The sequence below is a fragment of the Ambystoma mexicanum genome, chromosome 9 (genome assembly GCF_040938575.1).
Source record: "Ambystoma mexicanum isolate Mex_15411 chromosome 9, UKY_AmexF1_1, whole genome shotgun sequence".
In the NCBI taxonomy this organism is placed as follows: domain Eukaryota; kingdom Metazoa; phylum Chordata; class Amphibia; order Caudata; family Ambystomatidae; genus Ambystoma; species Ambystoma mexicanum.
The window spans coordinates 353816392-353839521 of record NC_090931.1 but is presented as its reverse complement, the minus strand read 5'-3'; the positions used below and the strand labels follow the sequence as shown (position 1 = coordinate 353839521).

Here is a 23130-nt window from a genome sequence, read left to right as displayed (position 1 = left end):
AATTGCCAAAAAAGTATGACTAACTAATTGTGAGTAGCCAGACGCGGTGCTTACCGATGGCCGGGGCTGGGCGTCTGGCCGATAGGGTCAGGAATGGCCTCATCAGTGTGGAATCATCACAGGGGAGCGTGACGGGGAAAACAACCTCTGAAAGGAGTAATAGAAGGCCATTTCATCATGTCTCTAGAAACCCGTTAATGCTGAAAGTACAATAAAGGCGCTACTTAATTGCACTTGCATGCTGGCCAAATGAGGGGTAGAAACATAAATATATATATATATATATATATATATATATATATATATATATATATATATATATACATATATACACACACATCCCAAAAGTACCTGGCAGCTTGTGTTGATTTTCACAGAAAAGATAGGTCCATTAAATGCCGGTTTGGATAGAGACATATTAGTTGCCTTGTTATTACTGAGAGTGCTGCAGAATGAGTCCGGAACCTGGTTACATTGAAAAAATAGAGCAAATAAAGAACAAATGGGTGACCAATCAACTACCCACAATAGGATTATTCAATTGAAAGGGCATGGATCATAAAGGGAAATGAAGATGAAAATGATTCGGAAGTCTTCATGTGAGGGTAATTACAACAACCAAGAGGTCTAAATGCCGAGAGCAAAAAGAAGAGACGAGGGTTGTGGGTATAAGAACATTCTAGGATCTGGGGAAGAATTCCTCATTTAACCCATTAGTATGGGAGGATAAACGATAAATCCATCTTGCTTCCTTCTGTAATAGACAACGGGACACATTTGTTGAGTTTTTGACCGCATCAAGGGTCCACCAAAAGATGTCATTCGCGGAGTGATGTCGTTCAATGTAGTGGTTTACAAGAGGTGCAGATTCCGTTCTACACCTAATTCTGGCGCGGTGTTCAGAAATCCTAATGTGCACAGGGCGAGAAGTTTGTCCAACGTATCGGAGCCCGCACGGGCACTCGATACAGTACACCGCCTGTTTAGTTTCACAATTTCGTCAAAGACGAAAGTGTCCAGGTTTTTGCCCCAATCTTGAACTCTTTCTGTTTTTTAGTAAATTGACAAACTGAGCAAGATCCGCACAGAAAATGACCAACAGTTGTTCTTAGGTCCCAGAGACGCATTCTAGGTGGGTCTTTCTTGAAGTTGGAATGTGCTAGTTTATCACAAATGTTTTTGGCCCTTTTTAAAGCAAACCTGGGCAATGGTCCGTCAGGCAGACTAAGTTTTACAATTGGCCAGTATTTTGAAATCACTTTCTTAATCTGGAAAGTTTGTGGTCCATGGGTTATGACACACGTCATTTTGGCTTTATCAGTGCCAGATGGTGAATCGGCTGCTGTTTCTGGGGAAAGCAATGTATCCCTATCAGTAAAGCGTGCCCTCTTCTTGTCTTTGTTAATCAATCCCTTTGGGTACCCTCTTTCGATAAGTCGGGTACTCAAATTCTCCGATTGTTCATAGAAGTCACTCAAATTGGAGCAGTTTCTCCGAATACGGAGAAACTGTCCATATGGTAAGTTATCGCGGAGGTGGTGTGGATGATTGCTGGAGTAGTGCAACAGCGTGTTGCGAGCACTCGTCTTTCGGTACAGAGAGCATTTTAATTTGCCTGATTCGTTTTTGATAAAGAGATCTAGAAAGGCAATTTGTTTCATGCTAGATTCTATATTGTTCAACCGGTTTAGGAAGAGTACCAGATCTGAGTCTGACCCTTTCCAGATAAAGATGATGTCATCTATATACCTCTTCCAATTGATTATGCAATCTCGATAAGGGTTGGTAATAGATAAGATGTGTTGTGATTCAAGTTTAGACATAGAGAGTATGTCTAACCTAGGGGCAAATGCTGCCCCCATCGCTGTGCCCTTCGTCTGAAGGTAATATTGACCATTAAATTCAAAATAGTTTTTGTTTAACGCTATGGTCATGAGTTCCAAAATAAAGTTGTGTGGGACTCGTTCCTGTGTGTCAAATTCCGTAAGTAATTCTCGCATGCTATTGATTGCTTGGTCTTGAGGTATACTAGTATAAAGGGACTGAATGTTCATTGTTACTAGTCTGAGTCATTTGGTCAAGGTCATGATTCTCAAAAATCGTGATTGTGTGGGTGGTATCTCTGAGATATGTTTCTGTGCGAATGCTAATGGGTTTAAAAAAAATTTCAATACATTTGCACAGAGGCTCGAGTATGGACCCGCAGCCTGAGACTATTGGTCTCCCGGGCAGTTTTTCCATATTTTTGTGCATCTTCGGGAGTGCATATTTTGTAGGTATGCGTCCTTGACTTGTGGTAAGGAATTTGGATTCTTTGTCTGTGATCCATTCACGATCGTGGGCGTACTGCACTGCGCTCTCTATTTCTGATCTGATGTCACTTATTGGATCTTTCCTAAGTTTTTTTGTAACTGACTTCATCTTGTAATAGTTCATTCATCATATCCAAATATTGTGTTTTTGACATCACAGCTATGCCCCCGCCCTTGTCAGCTGGTTTTATTACGATCAGGAAATTTTTGATAGTTCCAGCAAAGCTTGCTGTTCCGACAAGGAAAGGTTGTGTCTAAGAGGTTTCTCTTTAGTTTTAAGTTTTTCAAGATCTCGAAGAATGCATTTTTCAAAGGTCAAGATTTCTTTAGGCATTTTGTTGTCTTGTGGTTTAAAAGTAGAGGGAACACGTAAACCAGAATCAGTATCAGATTCATTGTCTGGGAGTTCATTAAAGAACACTCTAAGACGAACAGTCCTAAGGAAACGGCAAATTTCTAATTCGGTTTCAAACCAGTCCGTGGGCTGAGTAGGTACAAATGATAACCCTTTGGACAATACTGAGATCTGAGCGGATGTCAATTCTACATTTGCTAAGGTAAAGATTGGCATCTGTTGATGACTAGTAGTTATCTGGTTGAGCGTCTCCGTCCTCGGAATTGGCGCTGTGGCGGAAAATATGGGGGAAACCATTGCTGTCCCCAAAACGGGCCTCCTGGCCCTGCTCTGCCTAAAAAAGGAGGGGGCGATATATAGTTTACGAATGTTTGTTGTTGTTGCTGATTTCTCCGCGAATATCTTAGGGCTGATACTATCCCAGCAGGACTAATTGTTCGTAATGAGCCCTGCCTTTTCCTAACTGACAAAGAGTACACTACAACTTTCAGTCATATTGCAATTGAATGTAGTCGGGACCTGATGGTCCTTACTATTACAACTGCTCAGAGATTGAGTACTGAGATACAAAAGGAATTAGACCAAGAGGAAAAACATTTTTTTTAGAAAACACAGCTATTACCAACGCCCGTGATCAACTTAAAAAAACTAATAACATTTTCGAAGATTTCAAGACAGCTACAATCACAAAAAAGACTGAACAACTTCATCAAAGCATCCAGGAATTCAAGTTGGACAAAATTTTCCCCTACACCACTGATGAATACATAGATGCTGCAAGAAAACAATCAGCGTCTCAACCAAAAAACAAAGGAAGACGCAGCTGGGTATCATTTTCAAATTCTAGCAGTAGTAGCTCAGACGACCAAGCCCGGTATAATCAGCAACAACAACAAACATTTGGAAACTATATACCGCCCCCTCCTTTTTTAGACAGAGGAGAGCCAGGAGGCCCGTTTTGGGGACAGCAATGGTTTCCCCCATATATTCCCCCACGACGCCAATTCCGAGGACGGAGACGCTCGACCAGATAACTACTACTCATCAACAGATGCCAATCTTTAACTTAGCAAATGTAGAATTGACATCCGCTCAGATCTCAGTATTGTTCAAAGGGTTATCATTTGTACCTACTCAGCCCACGGACTGGTTTGAAACCGAATTAGAAATTCGACGTTTCCTTAGGACTGTTCGTCTTGGAGTGTTCTTTAATGAACTCCCAGACAATTGATCTGATACTGAAACTGGTTTACGTGTTCCCTCTACTTTTAAACCACAAGATAATGAAATGCCTAAAGAAATCTTGACCTTTGAAAAATGCATTCTTCGAGATCTTGAAAAACTTAAAACTAAAGAGAAACCTCTTAGACACAACCTTTCCTTGTCGGAACATCAAGCTTTGATGGAACTATCAAAAAATTCCTCCATCGTAATAAAACCAGCTGACAAAGGCGGGGGCATAGTTGTGATGTCAAAAACCCAATATTTGGATATGATGAATGAACTATTACAAGATCAAGTCAGTTACAAAAAACTTAGGAAAGATCCAACAAGTGACATCAGATCAGAAATAGAGAGCGCAGTGCAGTACGCCCACGATCGTGAATGGATCACAGACAAAGAATCCAAATTCCTTACCACAAGTCAAGGACGCATACCTACAATGTATGCACTCCGGAAGATACACAAAAATATGGAAAAACCGCCCAGGAGACCAATAGTCTCAGGCTGTGGGTCCATACTCGAGCCTCTGTGCAAATTTATTGATATTTTTTTTAAACCCATTAGCATTTGCACAGAAACATCTCAGAGATACCACCGACTCAATCACGATTTATGAGAATGAGAGACAGATTCGCTGCCTATGGTATTGCAACAGCCATGAGATTATTCTTTATTGAGTTGGAACACTCATGGCCACCAACATTTCCTCACGGATAAGGGCTCCCTCGCCCTTATTAACAACTATCCCATTGTCTTGCTGCAAGAAACTTGGCTGTTGTCCCCTACTGCTATAGACGGTTATTCTACACATCATACCTTGGCCCAGAAAGGACCGCGTGGGCGCCCTTATGGGGGTTTATTCATTGGGGTTACGAATAAGATTCAAAGTAAAATGATCCCATTGGGAAATAACTTTATATGTGCGGTGGTAGTGTCCCTCAGGATAAAAACTTTATGGGAAGAATTGTTGATAATAAACATATATAACCCCCCTGGTGCAAAACAAAGAGACCATATTCAAGAAACCCTGCATGATCTCCGGGGTAAATGGAAACTAAGTAATGAGAAATATCTTGTGATTGTGGCCGGGGATCTAAATTGTCGGATCAACTGTGGGGGTGGCACTGGTAATAACCCGCACTTAAGTCATAATAGCCTCTGGAAACGTACATCTACATTGTTGGAGGGGCTTCTTTGAATGTTGGGAGCTTGAAATAATGGGCGAACGGGAAGTGACAGGCCTGGCAAGCATACTTGGAGTAATGGGAGGACTGGGAGTACCCTTGATTATATCTTTACTAGTGCGGAGGTTGCATCCATTGTCTTAGATATGGTGGTTAAGGAAAGTGAACGGAGGGATCATGATCCCCTGATTATGAGTTTGGGGTGCTCCACCCCATTGGAGGGTGGGGCACACTTGGTTGATCTGATAGCTAACCACTCATTAAACCGCATCTCGTGGTCAGAGAAGAATGTACTTGAGGCCTCTAAGGCAACCAGGGAATGGGGGACAAAACAGATCAAGCAGTTTAACCAAATGTCACCTGAGCAAATCGAGAATTGGATGTGATTTCTCTGGTATACATGGTTCTTGCAAAGCACGGTTGATGGTGGGGAAGGTACCGAAAGAGGTCACCTACGACCGCGTTATCAGAGGTAGGAAGCGTAAGCTCAGAGGCGATATTTGATCCGTCAGAAAGGGCCTCCACCCTAGAGACATCATAGCCATTAAAACGCGGAAATTGAAATCTAACTACCAATTATGGCTAAAAATACACAAAAGGCAAAGGAAACTGGAGAGCTGGCAGCATATGGTCAGAACTTTATGTAGTAAAAATACCCGAAAAATCTGGTCGGTCTTGGGGGAGGCCAAAGGGAAAAAGACCACCTATATGGTGAACCCTATAGGTAGTGCCGAATGGACTGCCTATCTGGAAAACCGGAATGGTGGGATAAGTAATAAGATCCACAGTCCCAACTTTACAAAACCCCTCCTTCCCCCTTTTGGGGTTTCTATTGAGGAGCTACAAGGGAGAATTGAAGAACTGAATTCCTCACATGCCCCTGGGCCAAATGGCCTTTCCAATGTGGTGTTAAGAAAAAAAAAAACCTTTCTGGGCTGGCCTCCTCAAAATCCTATTTGGGAAAATATTGACCGAGGGGCGAATTCCTACATCATGGCAGGCTGCCATCTTGAGACCAGTTTTCAAAAAAGGCAACAGATCCGAACCCGAGAATTATCGGTTGCTCTCTATGCTGGATTGCACCAGTACATTGTTTGCTGCCCTCATACTCAAATAGCTGCATCAATGGGCCGAAGGTGCGGGTGTATTAGATACATTTCAAAGTGGCTTTATAGCTGGATATTCCACCTCTCATAATTTGTTATGACTGCACTGAGGACTAAAGCCCTGGTTCATGCTAATACGCCGTTATACGCACTCTATGTTGATTTCAGGGCGGCCTTTGACTCGGTAAATCGTACCCTTCTGTGGAATAAACTGAGGAAATTGGACTGCCCTGAAACCCTGCTATACTACCTTGAACTCTTACATACGAATAATACTACACAAGTGCAGCTTGACAATCAAGGTGCCGTGACTAAACCTATCCTGCAGTTGAGGGGTAAAGCAGGGGTGCGTGACGGCCCCTACTCTCTACAACCTGTTCGTATCTGACGCCCCTGAATGTTTGCAGTGGATAAATAACTGTCCTCCAAAGATAGGCTCCTGCCACTGCCCTATACTGGCGTACACGGATGACTTAGTGATCCTAGATCACACTTTCAGTTATGGCGCTATGCTGAGGCTAATGAACTTGTCATCAACCACAGCAAAACAAACCTCCTATTATATTCTGCTGGAAGAGTGGCTAGGCCTTGCATGATGGTGGGACTGATTGAAATGAAATACACATTCACGTACAAATATCTAGGTGTAGAATTCGACCATAAAGGAAACTATTCCACATGCTCCAGGTGCGCAGAAGCAAAGCTGCCCAACTTACAGCATTGATATCTAAGTTCACACGCGAACAGAGTGGTTTTTCAATTTGGGCAGCACGCCAACTATACATCCAATGCCTGGTTCCCTTGGTCATGTATGCTCTCGACTCTCTGATTAATATGAATTTAGGATGGTAACAACTTGTGAAGGGTAAGTTCTGGAGAAAAGTCCTCCCCCAATGTATCCCTATGGCCATGATTAGGCTGGAACTAGGAATCACCTCTCTCGGGGCCATAGTTCTGAGAAAGCGGGTGGAATTTTATATTCGGCTTAATAACAATCCTACAAACAGAAAACGCTGGAAACTCAGATGAATGCCTTGCTTGAAGAAATCAGCTGGTCCCCCGAATGGGGCAGGGAAAATGAGCGTCTGTTTACCAGCATGCGCAGACGCCTAAATTCGTGGGACTGGCAGAGTAACTTTACCCATCTTGAAAGTTTGAAAAGCTACAACTTTATTACGCATGTTCTTTATACCTTTATAAAGGCGCAGCCTTACTTAAATCTGTGCCCGTCGGACCAACTGAGGCGTTTTATTCTACTCTTACGCTTCAATTATCTGCCTGTGCTGGCGGCTAGAGGTCCGGGAATGGGTTTAGTTGTAGCAGAAAGGTATTGTAGAATATGTGAACTATCTACTGAATCTGACACTGCTCGTCATGTCCTAACGTTATGCCCCAGGATGAGAATAAAGTGTATTAAATACCTAGGTGAATTTGTCCATAACCCAGAGTTCATAGAGCAGGCAGACTTCTGGAATCAGTGTGTTAATACTCTAAACTCCAAACTGCATCTGGCACTTTTCCAGGTGTGGTGTGAGGCCTCTACTCGCATGAAAATAAGTACTAGGGTGGCCCCCTGTGCTCAGAGGCTCCTTCTTTAGTCAGGGGTTGTTTAAATCCATAGAATGTGAATATGTAAATTTGAATTATGTGTGTACTTTCTTGCTGAAACGTATTACTACTTATTTGTTTTAATGTACGAACTGATTTGATGTGCATATTATGTATATTATGTTTTTTTATACATCTTTATATCTTTCGTATTTTTACAATGTATGGGCTAAAATATGCATAAAGTTTTATACGTTTGTACAAAACTTTATCACATAAATAAATATATAGACTGAAAGACTAGTAACAATGGACATTCAGTCCCTTTATACTAGTATACCTCAAGACCAAGCAATCAATAGCATGCGAGAATTACTTACGGAATTTGACACACAGGAACGAGTCCCACACAACTTTATTTTGGAACTCAGGACCATAGTGTTAAACAAAAACTATTTCGAATGTAATGGTCAATTTTACCTTCAGACGAAGGGCACGGCGATGGGGGCAGCATTTGCCCCTAAGTTAGACATACTCTCTATGTCTAAACTTGAATCACAACACATCTTATCTATTACCAACCCTTATCGAGATTGCATAATCAATTGGAAGAGGTATATAGATGACATCATCTTTATCTGGAAAGGGTCAGACTCAGACCTGGAACTCTTCCTAAACCGGTTGAACAATATAGATACCAACATCAAGTTCACAATGGAATCTAGCATGAAACAAATTGCCTTTCTAGCTCTCTTTATCAAAAACGAATCAGGCAAATTAAAATGCTCTCTGTACCGAAAGACGAGCGCTCGCAACACCCTGTTGCACTACTCCAGCAATCGTCCACGCCACCTCTGCGATAACTTACCATAGGGACAGTTTCTCCGTATTTGGAGAAACTGCTCCAATTTGAGTGACTTTTATGAACCATTGGAGAATTTGAGTACCCGACTTATCGAAAGAGGGTACCCAAAGGGATTGATTAACAAAGCCAAGAAGAGGGCACGATTCACTGATAGGGATACATTGCTTTCCCCAGAAACAGCAGCCGATTCACCATCTGGCACTGATAAATCCAAAATTACGTGTGTCATAACCCATGGACCACAAACTTTCCAGATTAAGAAAGTGATTTCAAAATACTGGCCAATTGTAAAACTTAGTCTGCCTGACGGACCATTGCCCAGGTTTGCTTTAAAAAGGGCCAAAAACATTAGTGATAAAGAAGTACATTCCAACTTCAAGAAAGACCCGCCTAGAATGGGTCTCTGGGACCTAAGAACAACTGTTGGTCATTTTCCGTGTGGATCTTGCTCAGTTTGTCAATTTACTAAAAAACAGAAAGAGTTCAAGATTGGGGCAAAAACCTGGACACTTTCGTCTTTGACGAATTGTGAAACTAAACAGGCGGTGTACTGTATCGAGTGCCCGTGCGGGCTCCGATACGTTGGACAAACTTCTCGCCCTGTCCACATTAGGATTTCTGAACACCGCTCCAGAATTAGATGTAGAACGGAATCTCCACCTCTTGTAAACCACTACATTGAACTACATCACTCCGCGAATTACATCTTTTGGTGGATCCTTGCTGTGGTCAAAAACTCAACAAATGTGTCCCGTTGTCTATTACAGAAGGAAGCAAGATGGATTTATCGTTTATCCACCCATACGAATGGGTTAAATGAGGAATTCTTCCCCATATCCTAGAAGGTTCACATACGCACAACCCTTGTCTCTTCTTCTTTTTGCTCTCTGCATTTAGACCTCTTAGTTGTTGTAATTACCCTCACATGAAGACCTCTGAATCATTTTCATCTTCATTTCCCTTTATGATCCATGCCCTTTCAATTGAATAATCCTATTGTGGGTAGTCGATTGGTCACCCATTTGTTCTTTATTTGCTCTATTTTTTCAATTTAACCACTTGTCAACTAACCACAAGCATGCACTTCCATTCTTTGCTATTCCTTGCCAACTTTTGCCATTTTTTGTCAATGTTGTCATTCTCTGGCCCATTTGAATTATTACGAAGGGCCCTCGGCAGGCGTTTCATTACAATATGTCCCCTCTTCCATCAATGTGCTAACAATTAACCTCTTTGCAAATTCAGCATCCCTCTGGAGCACTTTCGGATCCTTCGTACCCTCTGATCTGATCAGCTACACTTTTTGCTAACAGCTCAATCCCTTTTCATGGCAACAAACCCGTAGTAAGGCTTTAAACTCGGCGTCATGCTCTTTAGCTACTTTCATTGACAAAAACTTTTTTGTTAGACTAACACGCATGCAGCTCTTAATCCACATGCAAGCACAGAGAGGCTTGGTATTTCTAACCAAACAAAACTAACGTAGAAAGGCACGCTTTTTGCCATCCCATTCCAGCAAGCCTATCAGGCTGCCCTATGGAGAACTCTTGGATCTTCTGTGCCTTCTGATCAGCTATACTTTCTAAGCTGTAACTTTTTAATCTGCGACCTTCTTTGCCACTAGCTTACCTCCTTTTTTCAGGACGCCAAACCCGTAGTATGGCTTGTAGCTTGGCGCCATGAAAAAATGCTCTTTAGTTGCATTCATTGAGAAAAGCTTTTACGTCAGACTAATACGCATGTAGCTCTCATTCTACATGCAAGCATAGAGAGGCTCGGTATTCTTAACCAATTACAACACTAACGTAGAGAGGCACGCCGTTTGCCATCCAATCCTAGCAAGCCCATCACGCTGTCCAATGATAGGCGTTCTTGCAGTCGGCACCTCCCTCCTCCCTTTCCCTTATGCTCCATTCTTGCAACACGCTGCATACGCGTCGTAGCTTCCTCGCAGCCAGATTGATTCAGCAGATTTAAAGCGATGTGTAATTCTTTGGTAAGAAGGATTCTCTTTATTACTCATTTTTTAAAGCACTGACCTGCACTTTACTCAATCACTTTACCTGCCATTTTTTGCACGCGCTCGCGTGTAATTTTTTTTCGATTTGAGGCTTGCTGGCCACTTTTCCAGGCACCGTAATACTTCCACATTGAGCAGAGAGCAATTAACTTTGTCATACATGATTTAAGGTAGGCGGACTCACATTTATTCATTTAATAGTCAACCTTGCTTTCTCTGTTCATTAATGAAGGAAACTGACTTGTCAGCCGTTTTCCGAATATATATGATTTTAGCTCCAGCAGTTTAATGAAGCAAACCGACTTGTCAGCCGTTTTTTGAATATACATGATTTTGGCTTCAGCAGTTTAATTCATTTACTAGCAGCCATTTAATCCATTTGCCAGCAGCCTGTAACACATGTATTCATCTCACTCACAGGTTTGCCAAACCGGATTTATTATATGAAATCACAAGGTTCCGGACTCATTCTGCAGCACTCTCAGTAATAACAAGGCAACTAATATGTCTCCATCCAAACCGGCATTTAATGGACCTATCTTTTCTGTGAAAATCAACACAAGCTGCCAGGTTCTTTTGGGATGTGTGTATATATATATATATATATATATATTATATATATATATTTATTTTTCTACCCCTCATTTGGCCAGCATGCAAGTGCAATTAAGTAGCGCCTTTAATGTACTTTCAGCATTAACGGGTTTCTAGAGACATGATGAAATGGCCTTCTATTACTCTTCTTGGCTCTAAACTTACTCTGTAAGCAATCTTGGCAGAATCTAATAACAAGATTAACTTATGTTTATCTTTTTTGTATTATTGTATTGTCTGCTTCCCCACAGGGTCCAGTCATTGTGTGTGTTTTTTCGCCCTGAGGAAGGCAACTATCTCATTTTTGGAATCATTTGCCAGACAGGTTACTTATTTGCCGAAACATGTTGTAGATGTCTATTCAGTTTGTTTTTTATTTTGAGTTATGAAATGACACTTACACGTAGGCAGACCCGTCAATAAAAGAACAAGAAAACTTTGAAAATCACAAATTTGAAAATGTATCAACCCAGTAATCAGTGTTGGCTGAATGCAAGCCAATGCCTGGAGTTGGTATTTCTTTATAATTTATGTTGTCTGTTAATATATCTAAGTCAGATACCGACAGTGTTTTTCTTCTGTTTATTACTTTATTTTTATGAGCGAAGTGATTGTTCAAACCTATTGTTTATGATTTACTGTTTAACTTCAGACTTGTTTTAAATTACTACAACACTGTTTTATTCATTCATTATTATGCTTTTTGAAACAAAACCTCCAGGGCAATAAAATTCCTTTTTTACTCTGATAGTATCTTGATTGCTTTCAGAGTTTGCTACAGCCACCAATTTGATTTTTTTAAGTGATATCGTCTTGATACACTCATTAACTAAACTATTACAAATACTCCTAATCAACTTCATAGCAGTGTGGACCCCATTGTTCTTGACTTCATGCAGGAGGGCAGCAACAGCAGTAACAGTGAAGTTCTTAGGATGCAAGTCAAAGGCCAGCAAATTCCCAATATCCAGCTTGGGACAGCGACTATCACAGCAGAGGCCTCGTCAACGCAAGGGAAGCCCATAGGATGGTGCAAGGACACTCCTAACATCAGCTTCTGGTGCAAGTCCCAGAAATTATTGATCCCACCAGTCAAGGGGGTGAAAGGAAATAATGAAAGGGATCACAGTGTCTCCTGAACAGGTAACCTTATGGGCTGACCAGTGCCACCAAAATGAAAGGACTTGATAAAGGTAAACTAAGCTCAAAAAGGCTTTTCTTACCTGCAAAGTTAGACAAGGGTCCGGGACATATGAAATAGTTAGGGGTCCTATTGATGTCAATGGAAGTTAAGTTGGAAGAAAAAACATTTTCAACACTTTGGATACACATGGGTGGTGAAATGCTGCAGTTGTAAAGCAAATCTGCCCACAAGAGGGTGCTAGTGAGAGGTGAATTGTCCTTTTGTTGCGCTTCATGCTTAGTAATCGGTCAGCTCTGACTGGATGGAAGAAAGGAATATCTGATCAACTAGATGAGCAGGAAAAAGTACTTAGCTGGGAAACAAGGTAAAGAGGAACAGTTCTCATTTTCCAGTCCATATTGTGAAGTGTCTCAAGTTGAGCGACAGTCAAAAAATACGTTATATTTGGTAGTGTGACATAAATATCCAGTGCTTCATTAATACAGTCGTAGTGTGCCAAAGTGTTTTACTTTTACTATTGCTACCTGAGGAAGAGACAAGTGGTCCTGAAAGCTAGAAAACACAAATATGGAGTTAGCATAGATGCAGCAAGATCTGCATTGCTTTTTTATTAAACAACCTGCACTGTGTGTTTGGGTAACATGGTATTCCTACCTCTCTAAGATTAAAAAGACATTCCTGGAAAAAAAGAACGAAGGTACAAGGTCCCACTCTAGGAAAGGTACCTGAATAGCAGAATTAGCTGATTCCTAGAGGATTGAAAACGTGGAACTGAAGTGGGTGTTTAGGGGAGACATTAATGTGCTTATATCTGGTCTTGTAGAGAGTTGGGAATGTGTGATGGAGATTGTGCATTTTATTCCAATAAACAGTCCCTGGAGTAGCAAGTTTGCACCCTCACAATGTAGTCACAGATCCCATAAGTTTGTAATATGAGAGTGCTTGACAGAAGAATAAGACATACATCACTCACCGTAATCGTATTTCTGATGATTGTATCTGCTTAGATGGACATGCTTTGCATATAGTCTGACAATGGTAATCGCAAAGTATTGCATCTTTTTTTCCAAGATCGAAAAGGGAGGTCGACATAGGCGTGACTGTAATACTATCCCTAACGTGACGTGTAGTGTACCCACAATCTTTCACGCGTCGAAGTCACACCAGTTGTTTTTGTTCTGCCGTGAGGGAGCCCTACAGAGGCGTGAGTGAGTTCAGAAGAAAGGTGTAAGTTGTCTATAATCCTTCTACTCCAAGAGGGGAGGAAGGGTGGGCGCATGTGAATCTAAGCAGATACAATCATCAGAAATACTCTTATGGTGAGTAATGTAGGTCTTCTGATGCTTGTGAATCTGCTTAAAATCACATGTTGTGCAAAGACTAACGAGATGTACCCAGAGATGGTGGTGGGATGTGTGAAGGAACAGTAGCGAAGGGATGTCTTAGCACAGCTTGTCCCACCTGAGAATCAGACTTACAGTGTGTGTCTAAAGCAGTAGTGTTGGGTCAAAGTATAAACAGTGCTCTAGGTTGCAGCCTTGTAAATGGAATTGGAATCTGGAGGAACATTTGCAATGAATGCTATGGTAGCCCATGTGCCCAGAGTAGAGTAAGCTCTAGGCGTAAAGGGTTAAATCTCTCTTGGCAAGAGTATCACAGTGTGGTGCAATTTACAATCCATTTGGAAATAGCGGATTTAGAGAGGGGGTCCCCTCCTCTACCAACTGCGACGGAGACAAAGAATTGGTTTGTCTTTCTCAGTGGCTTAGTCTTTGCAAAGTAGTATATTTCTGCTCTCCTCACATTTAGTATATGGAGGCTTCTTTTTGCCAAGTCAAGTTAGTGGGGTTTTGAAAGAAAGTGGATTGATTGGTTCACATGGAACTTCGAGATGAATTTGGGCGCAACATGTGGGTGAGTGCGCAAAGCCACCTTGTCTTTGGGAATAGTTACAAATAGTTCCTGAACTGAGAGGGTCTGCAGTTCACTAACTCTCCTTATCGAAGTGATGGCCACTAGGAAGGCAGTCTTATAGGTGAGGGCCTTAAGCTAGCCTTGTGAATGGGTTCGAAGGAGGGCCGATTAACCTTCTGAGGACAACATTCAAGTCCCATCCCAGAGTTGGGTCGGAAATAGGGGGATGAAGTCTTTTAACCCCTTCCATAAAAGCTATAATGACAGGTATTGTCCACCATGAAACCTAGCTCTGAGATGTAGTATACACAGAGAGCAGCCAGGTGGACCTTTAGGGAATTGAAAAGAAGTCCTGAGTCTAATAGGTGTGTTAGATAAAGGACAATGGCCCTCATTACGACCCTGGCGGAGGACCATGGTGCAATTTGCACCATGGTCCATGGCGCAAAGCTGCCAACTCCCCCATGGTGGTTGGCGGACTTACCGCCCCATTCCGACCTTGGCGGGGCGGTAAGTCCCCAATCCCCATTTACCCTTCCCCATTCCCATTTTTGCCCCAAGGGTATAATGGGAGTGGGGAAGGCGTTAATTACGCCACCGTAAATTACGGTGGCGTAATTAACAACAAGTCCCGTAGCGCCATGGATTTTTCCGCCTGCAAAAAGCAGGCGTAAAAATCACCATGGCGCTACGGGAACTCGTAGTCAGGCGGAAAGGTACGCCATGCTTTACGCCGGCGTAAACCCCTTTCCGCCAGGGTCGTAATGAGGGCCAATATCTTTGGGGAAGCAGTCAATGGGATTGACTTACCCAAGGCATAAAATAAGCAGTGTTGTAGAGCAATCTGCTAAGCAATTCTGTAGGTTTGCTAATTAAATGGGCACTTGTGTAGCAAAGTTAGCTATTTAAGTTACCTTGTTCAATGAAAGCACAGCCTTGCCTTCAGAGCTCTCTCCACCCTCTTTGATCTGTTCAGTGCAAGTTCAAAGGGGCTAATGGAGAAAGACTACAGCAGTAATCATCCTCTTCACTAATGTTCTGCCAAAAGGCTTGTGTGGGAATGCTACATACATTGTATTTTTATTTTTCAAATAACTGCAAACCAGAAATAAATCAGGATAATACTGTTATTAAGCTAGCTGTATCCTGTCTGCCAAAGACCAGTATGTGTTAGTTATTTTTTCTTTAAAAGGCTTTCAATTCTGTTTCCAAAAATGTGATGGGTTACATAATGCATAATTACAGTATTGCTACTGTAAAACACTGCATTGTCTCCATGCTTTACAGTGAACTGTATCTAAATCTCAGTGTCAATTTTGTTGGGGTAGATGCATCATATTGACGAGTGAACAGCTTTGAAAATGTACATGACCACGCTGCCAAATGCTTTGATGGCAAACCTAGTCCTGTCTCCTGCTGGTTACATACAGTTTGCAACTGGTGCTCAACCCATGAGCTGATACCATACTGCTTGACATTCTGTCTTATGTTGGTTTATACCCGCTACCCTGAGCGTGAGATGGCCGCAAACTACAATATTCTACCTAATTTGCCCAGGTCTATGCCTGCTATGCCATCCACTCTGCTTAGTCTTTTACATAATGAATACACAAAGCTAACTTGATATTTAATTAAAGTAGCGCTCGCAAAGTATTTTCACCGACTCACATAGTCGAGTAGATGTTAAGAAGGGCCAGTGCCATTTGCAGGGGATGTTAAAAACGTATTTAAACTTTACTTTGTTTGCAGTAAATGTCAAATAAAAGTTTCACTGTGCATGACTGGCTCTGGGTGGCAGCAGTGTGCCAAACTAAAGTGGGTTTGTGGTGACATGCACCATTTTACAGAAAGAATTTGCAAGGCCTGACTTATCTCACTAATGGCTTACTTCAGTGGTATACAAAACTGCTGTATTGTTGCTCGTTGTATATCTTGGGTACAAGTATCTTCTGGTGGCATTACAAACGTTAGTACAAAATTGCTAATCAAATGGGTTTGTTTGCTAATCAAGAAAAATGTAATTAGCAAACTCGGCTAATCAATTTTTGAAAACTAATGTATGCCTTGCTTACCATTGCACCAGATAAAGCGTTTTCACTTATTGGAGTAACAATGGCTCTGTTGGGTTTTTGTGATTCCCCGAGTATGTCCATACATCTCTGAGGGAGTTGGAGGCACCCAAACTCTAAGACTTCACGAGCCAAACTGCTAAGATGAGTGTCTTGGGCATGGATGCACTGTTTACCCATGGTCTTGTGAAAGCATGTTGTACAGGCATGGCAGTTTCCTGGGAGGGGAAACTGACATCCTCATGAGATGGGGGAACCATGGATGCCGGGCCCACAAGGGTGCCACCAGGATCATTGTGACTTGTTCCTGGTGCATCTTGTGCACTATCCTGTTGAGAAGGGGAATCGGAGAGGGGAGGAGGAGTGAAGCCAAATCTCACGGACCATGTCATCCAGAGACTGTTCCCTTTGGAGAGCTTCGGTGTGTACCTGGAGGTGTAATCTGGGCATTGGGCGTTCTCCAGAGTCACAAACAGGTCGATGTCTGGAAAACCCCATTCTGCAAAGAAGTTGAGCAGGATGTGCACTTGCAAGCGCCACTCGTGCTGTACGGGTAGGTCAAACTCTCTGCTGAGCACGTCTGCCAGAACATTGAGTTCCCCTGGAACATGTTGTGATGGAACATGTCGCGTTTGAGTGCACATTTACAGATGTTCTGGGATAGTTTGGATAACCCTACAGAATGCATGCCCCCCTGTTTGTTCAGGTAGTACATGGCTGTGGTACTGTCTGTAAGGACGAGAACTGTTTCCCCTGAAGGTGAGCCTTTGAACCCCACAAGCAGTTCCAACAGATGGGATTGGATGCTACTGATGGGAACCAAAACGCTTTGTGCGGTCTATTGAAGGAGGTGGGCCCCCCGTACCCTGACAGATGTGTCCGTGGTGAGAGTGGCCTCTACTGCGGGGGTGGAGAAGGTTTTCAAGGTTTTCCCTTGGCCACCACTGGCCATCAGACTGAACGAGGGCTGTCAAGACAATCACTAGATTGTCCCACTGGCCGCTGGCCTGACACCACTTTCTCGAAAGCCACTCCTGCATGGCACGCAGGCGCAAGTAAGCGTGAGGAATTACCAAGATGCCGGAAGGCATCAACCCCAGCAGCCGCAAAGCCTTGCAAACGGTTACCCTGTCACTTGCTACATAATGAGGGTTCTGGAACAGTATGTTTTGAACCCTCTCGTTGGAGGGGAAGACAAGCCTGTCTTCTGTCCGAATCAGGGCCACTGTTTGACTTGGCTGGCCACCAGACCTGACTTCTTCTCGTTGAGAGAATCCTGGATTGAATAGGTGATTTACTGTCTTCTGGGTATTTCCCAGGCATTTTCTGTACAAGTCTCCAGTATGCACCAGTCGTCGAGGTAAGGATACACAGGGATGGACTGCCTGTTCAGGTGAGCCACCGCTACCACTAGTACCTTTGTAAATACCCTTTGGGCTGAGGCAATGCCGAAGGGGAGAACATTGAACTGACAGTGCATGTCCTGTATCTTGAACCAGAGGTACATTCTGTGCGCCGAAAACATTGAAATATGAAAGTATGCATCTTTCATGTCCAATGAGGCAATGTAATCCCCCTGCCGCAGCAATGGGATTACTTCCTGAAGAGATGTCATCCTGAATTTTTGAGGCTTGACATACTTTTTGCAGGACGCAGATCTAAAACAGGGTGCATAGTTAGATCCTTTTTGAGTATAAGGAAGCATAATGTATAGATACCCTTGTTTACCTGGAAATGAGGGACGGCTTTAATGGTGCCCTTTTTCAGCTGGACCTGAACCTCATCCAACGGGATGTGCAGATGGTCTGATACTCGTCTGCTCCCAGGTGCGTGGTAGCGGGGTGGATGGAGGAATTTTATGCAGTACACGTGAGTTAGGTCTGGAGTACCCACTGATGTGATCCCCTCCCACGCGTGGGTGTGACAACATGAATTCTAATGCTGGGGAGGTGGCCATGAAAAACCTAGAACCCAGGAACCTCAGTAGTGACCATATTTTAAATGATCCGCATCAGGAACAACAGATGCCGACATGGAACGGGAGCACACACAGTGAGGAGGAAATCATGCAGGCAGACAAACGTTATCGCGGCTGCAACCAGGCCAACTAAAACAACATGAAAGCAACACGGGTATTATCATCGCCGAGCGGAGCGCGGCTGCAATCTGGCCCATAAACAGTCATGAAAGCAACTGGTCCCAGCGAAACGAAGAACGTGCAGGCGTGGGACAGACAGAACACCGCAGCACGGCCAAGTCGCAGGGAAAGTGTAAAAGTCCTTATGAGCTGCCGCTCGAACGGCAGCTCACAAAATGGAAAACAAATACTCCCGAACAGTTTTGTAGCTTACTTAGCGTTATGGACTCTGAAGGCAGCAGTCCCAGTCCTCGCATCAAGGCACACATGTGGAAGGCATCATGGCGGCCAGCATCCCAAAGGGATGGGGGCAGGGCTTGGGGGGGGGGGGTTTCAAGCCTAAACTGGGTAGAGGGCACCGATTGGTCCAAGGGTACCCAGCCCCTATTTAAGTCGGACAAAGAGGAGGAACTGTTTTTGAATTCTCCTCTTTCTTGCAGACCTGAATTGGAAGCGAAGAGACAGCAGCCCCATACAGTTGTGCTTATGAGGATTAAACCCAGGTTTCTACCTTACCCTCCAAGGAAACCTCACAGGGCTTCAAGCCTGGAATGGATTAAGGAGAATTTGAGAGCCTGATTGGGAAGCATTAATTATTATATATATATACATATATATTTTCTTACTTTCAGTATTTCTTTAAAATGTCAATAAAGACTATACATTTTGTTGAACCAAACTACCTTGCCTGAGTGGTCCATCACAGTGGGTAAAAGATGTTATGCATCCCCCGACTGGGGAAGTGTCGTAGGGGACCTGTACCGCTGAGTCACTTGTAGGTGGAGGTCGGGGAGCCTCTGGAAGCAGACTTTTTGTCTCTGCATTTCCCCCTGACGAAACCACCTTTGTTGAGTAGACTGAAAACCACTGGCGGAGCCCTGTTTGGAGGACCAGTTGGATCCCCCCGAACCATATTTTTGCTGGGAAGAGCGGGAGAAGGACTGCCCACGAAAGGGCAGGCGGGTGTTGAAACTGCCCCGCTGGACGAAGGGCATGGCCGAGATCTGATTGAGCAATTTTAAGGTCTCGTGCTCTTTTCTTGGCGGGCTCCAGAGACTTATCAACTGATTTACCGAAAAGGTTGGCTTTTTTAACCGTCTTGTTGATTAGCGAGACCTGGGTCTCCAGTTTATAACCTGCATTTTTTTGCAGTTTCGGCAGAGTCCAAGGTATTTTTAAGAATATTCTGGGTGATTTGCCATCTCCTCTGTAACCACGGCCAAAAGGCGAGTGCGAGCGGGTTCTGGGACATTTTGGAGGCCCTCTTGGACAAGACCACACTGAGCGCCACTGTAGCTCGCTAGGAGCATGCTATTGTTGGCTATACTGGTGGAGAAGGCGACAGAGGTGGTGACATGCTTGCTAAGGGTGTACAATTTCTTGCAGTCCTTGTCGGGAGGGTATGCTGACGAGGACAGTGGTACTCCAGCCCTCATCCATGTAGTAGTGGTGACAAGGGGAGTCCGGAATGGCATGGCCACTGATGTACAGTGGGTCCGAAGGGGCAGAACATTTTCTCTACACAGGGATTATTCACACGTGTGAGCAATGGTGTGAACAATGAGGGGGCCAGATGCTTCTTGACTGAGTTCTACCAAGGAATAACTTGGCTGACAGGGGTCTTTTCCTTAAGGATACTTTCCACAAAGTCCGAATAAGGGACGGCTTCTTGTGTCGTAATTTGAAAGTGATCAGCAGCACTCTTTAGAAAGTTACTGAACATCATCTGATCGTCAATAGGCGAGTCCCTGGTCTGGAGAGTAGGAGAAGCGTCCAGAAAAATGTTTAGCAGGTAAGGATCATGTCGGGGGTGGTAGGCCACGTGTCCTGGTCATCTACAGGGTTCTAGTCAGGGGTCCTGATAAGTAGGATCCTGGCTGTCTTGGCCTTGGAGTGTCTTTAGTTGGATCACCTGGGTCATCCAGAAAAACATCCACCCAAGGGTCCTGATGCGATTCAATCAGGGATGAGAATTGAGCAGGGGAGCGGACGTCTGTGACTTAGGAGGGACAGGACAGGAGTCAACATCCCAATGTCCTTTTAAAATATGATCAAATTGGCCTGAGAAATTAATGAACTCTGCGATTTTATTCATACAAGCCTCAAACCGGTCACTGGTCCATTCAAGGGACATGCAGAAGGGGCTGGGTGCTGGTGCAGGGCTTCAGAAAGAGGAGTAGAGGTCGAAGAATAGTCCTCGGAAAAAGAGGAGGCTTTCTTGGGGTCAAAAGTGTACAAAGTAGCTTTGGAAAGCTTCTCCCGAAGCTTTGGGGGTGTTTTCGATGAGTGGACCCTTCTAGGCACGTCTTACGACGCTACCGCGTCTTTCCACGACACTGTGTCAGAGGCCATAGATTTAGTCGGCGCGCCTGCTACAGAGGAGGATTTACTGCCATGCGTAGCGGGTGAGGGCGGGTGCGCAGAGGGCGAACAACGAGGTTCAGAAGGCCCAGTCAAGGACTTTGCCAGGCCTGCAGGCGCAGAAGCCTTCCTCGACGGCTACGCCGAGGGAAGGTTAGCGGTTGTGTGCTTTGGAGCCTGTGTCCTTGTCGCTGCCATGTGGCTTGCCCATAGTACTGCCGGTGGCATTCTTGTCTGGGACGGGCACGTGGGAGCACGAGGGCACTACAGTAATGTAGACTGCCTCCAAATCGGAGCCGCGGCTGCTGACAGACACCTCATCTGAGGCGATGGCAGGGGAGTGACTCTCAGCCTGCGTAGGAGAAGACAGTATGAACAGGGCCCCACTCTCCTTACTGTAAAGGCCGGGCTGGTGGGCCAAGGGGAAAATAATCGCTGAGCAGTCAATGGATGGATCGTCGGCAGACAGGAGCAGGCGTCGAACAGCCGTTGAGTAGTCGTCGAAGGCAAGCGAACCTCAGAAGAAATAGGAAAAGGCAATGTAAAACTCTTAAGAGCTCCGCATTATATGCGACCGACTAATTAGGTGGACAAAAAATGATCTGAAGGGACCTCGACGTGTGAAGGATATTGGGTACACTATACGTCAGGGATAGTGTTACAGTCACGCCCATGTCTAAATCCATTTTTCGAGCTTTGAAAAAAAGATGCAATACTCTGCGATTATCACTAGATGTCAGACTATATGCACAGCATGTGATTCTAAGCAGATTCACAAGCATCAGAACTGGACTATCCAACAGAAAGCAAATAGAAATTAGACAGTGCAATGAAGATCTGGGTGATGGATGGGGAAGAAGCTCACTAAGCAGATGCTCTGAAAAGCGAATGGAGGAGGTGGGTGTCAATACTAACTTCTCGTTCACCTCCAGTTTGACTCCAGAATCTCCAGCACGTGATTTGCTAAGCATTTCCTGTTGGTAAAGGGAAAGAAAACAAGAATGTTAGAAGGTGGCAGAAAGACCATTTTCCAAAGCTGCATTTGTCCATAAGAAATAGGCTTTATTGTCTGCGTAAGAGGCATTTTTGATAAGTGTCAGCTCACACATTTTGCCTGTCAAGTTGTGTCCTTTGCCCTTCCACCAATCCACAGCTATTCTCTGTTGTGGCTGTGTGGCCTGGTTCAAAGACAAGCCCTACTAAGCTATTATCAGCAAGAGTTCTTTACAAAGTCTGCTTGGAAACCTTTGCTAGTCTATTGTGACCAGTTTGAGAACATTCCTACCCACACATTTCTCTCTTTCGCTCGTTCTTATTCCAATCTCACTTCACTCAATGCTTGGATCACTAGAACGAGACTTCAGACAATAGGTTGAACAGGTTCATAAGGTCTGAACAGGATAGCAATCTCTTGAAAATTTCTTTTTTTCTAATCCTCCACTAATGAATTTAGGAATCAGTGAAAGGAAAGAAATGGTCAGTCACTTTTCATGCACAAATCAGAGCGATAAGCACAACATACTCAGAAAGGAACAGAAACATGTATGTTTTTAAAAGCAATTGAATGGGTGGATTACCACATGGGAGTTATATTCATCCATGTTACTTTTGCACTTTCGCTTCAAATGGCCTATAATTCCATCTGAAAGGGTTGGAAAAAGGCCTCTATCTCTAAAGCTAAGAGTGGTTTCTCTGCCTCAAAAAAAACAACAAATGAAATCATCAGGATGTCCAAACCAAAAGGTCTGTCACTGTCGTGTCTCAAAAGCCTATTTCTGTTCCTAACACTAACAACTTAAAACAGATGTGCAAGCATGATCTGTTCCCAAAGTAAAGGTTTGATGGTAGTTCCAACCAACAGAAAAGTATTGGATTCCAAGGCTAGGGTTGTGTTCCCCTAGAAAACGTCTACTTTCATTCCCTTTGGACTTCTGAGTCATTTTAGGTAAATGTCACTCAGTAATTAATATAGGATACATTTCTTAGATTCACAGCGCTCATATCCCAGCAACTTGGCACACTTTACTACTAAGCATAGGATTATGTACTTTTTACTTTCAGGGTCCTTGACCCTCTTGTACTTAACTTCTGTGGGTGTGGGTCCCAGACTCGCAAGGCTCGAAACGGCTTGGTTTACTCTCCTGCCAAGCGGTTATGCTTTCATGGACTGTCCCTCTTTCACAGGCTCCCAGACCCTCTTGACACTTGCTACTTCAAGTCTTTTGCTTTTCATGTGGGTGCAGGTACCAGACTCCCAATAAAGGATTGTATTTGCTTGGTTTACTATCCTGACAAGT

At 43.7% G+C, this 23130-nt stretch overlaps 1 protein-coding gene across 3 annotated transcripts in view; it reads right to left on the bottom strand.

Moving 5' to 3' along the window:
- The window catches only part of HIP1 (huntingtin interacting protein 1), a 1552273-nt gene that overhangs the window by 491558 nt on the left and 1037585 nt on the right, over positions 1-23130 (bottom strand). For all 3 annotated transcript variants that reach the window (XM_069614772.1, XM_069614774.1, XM_069614773.1), the window contains one exon: positions 21749-21807. In XM_069614772.1, the coding sequence (XP_069470873.1) occupies positions 21749-21807 (59 nt within the window). The remainder of the gene's footprint in view (positions 1-21748; positions 21808-23130) is intronic.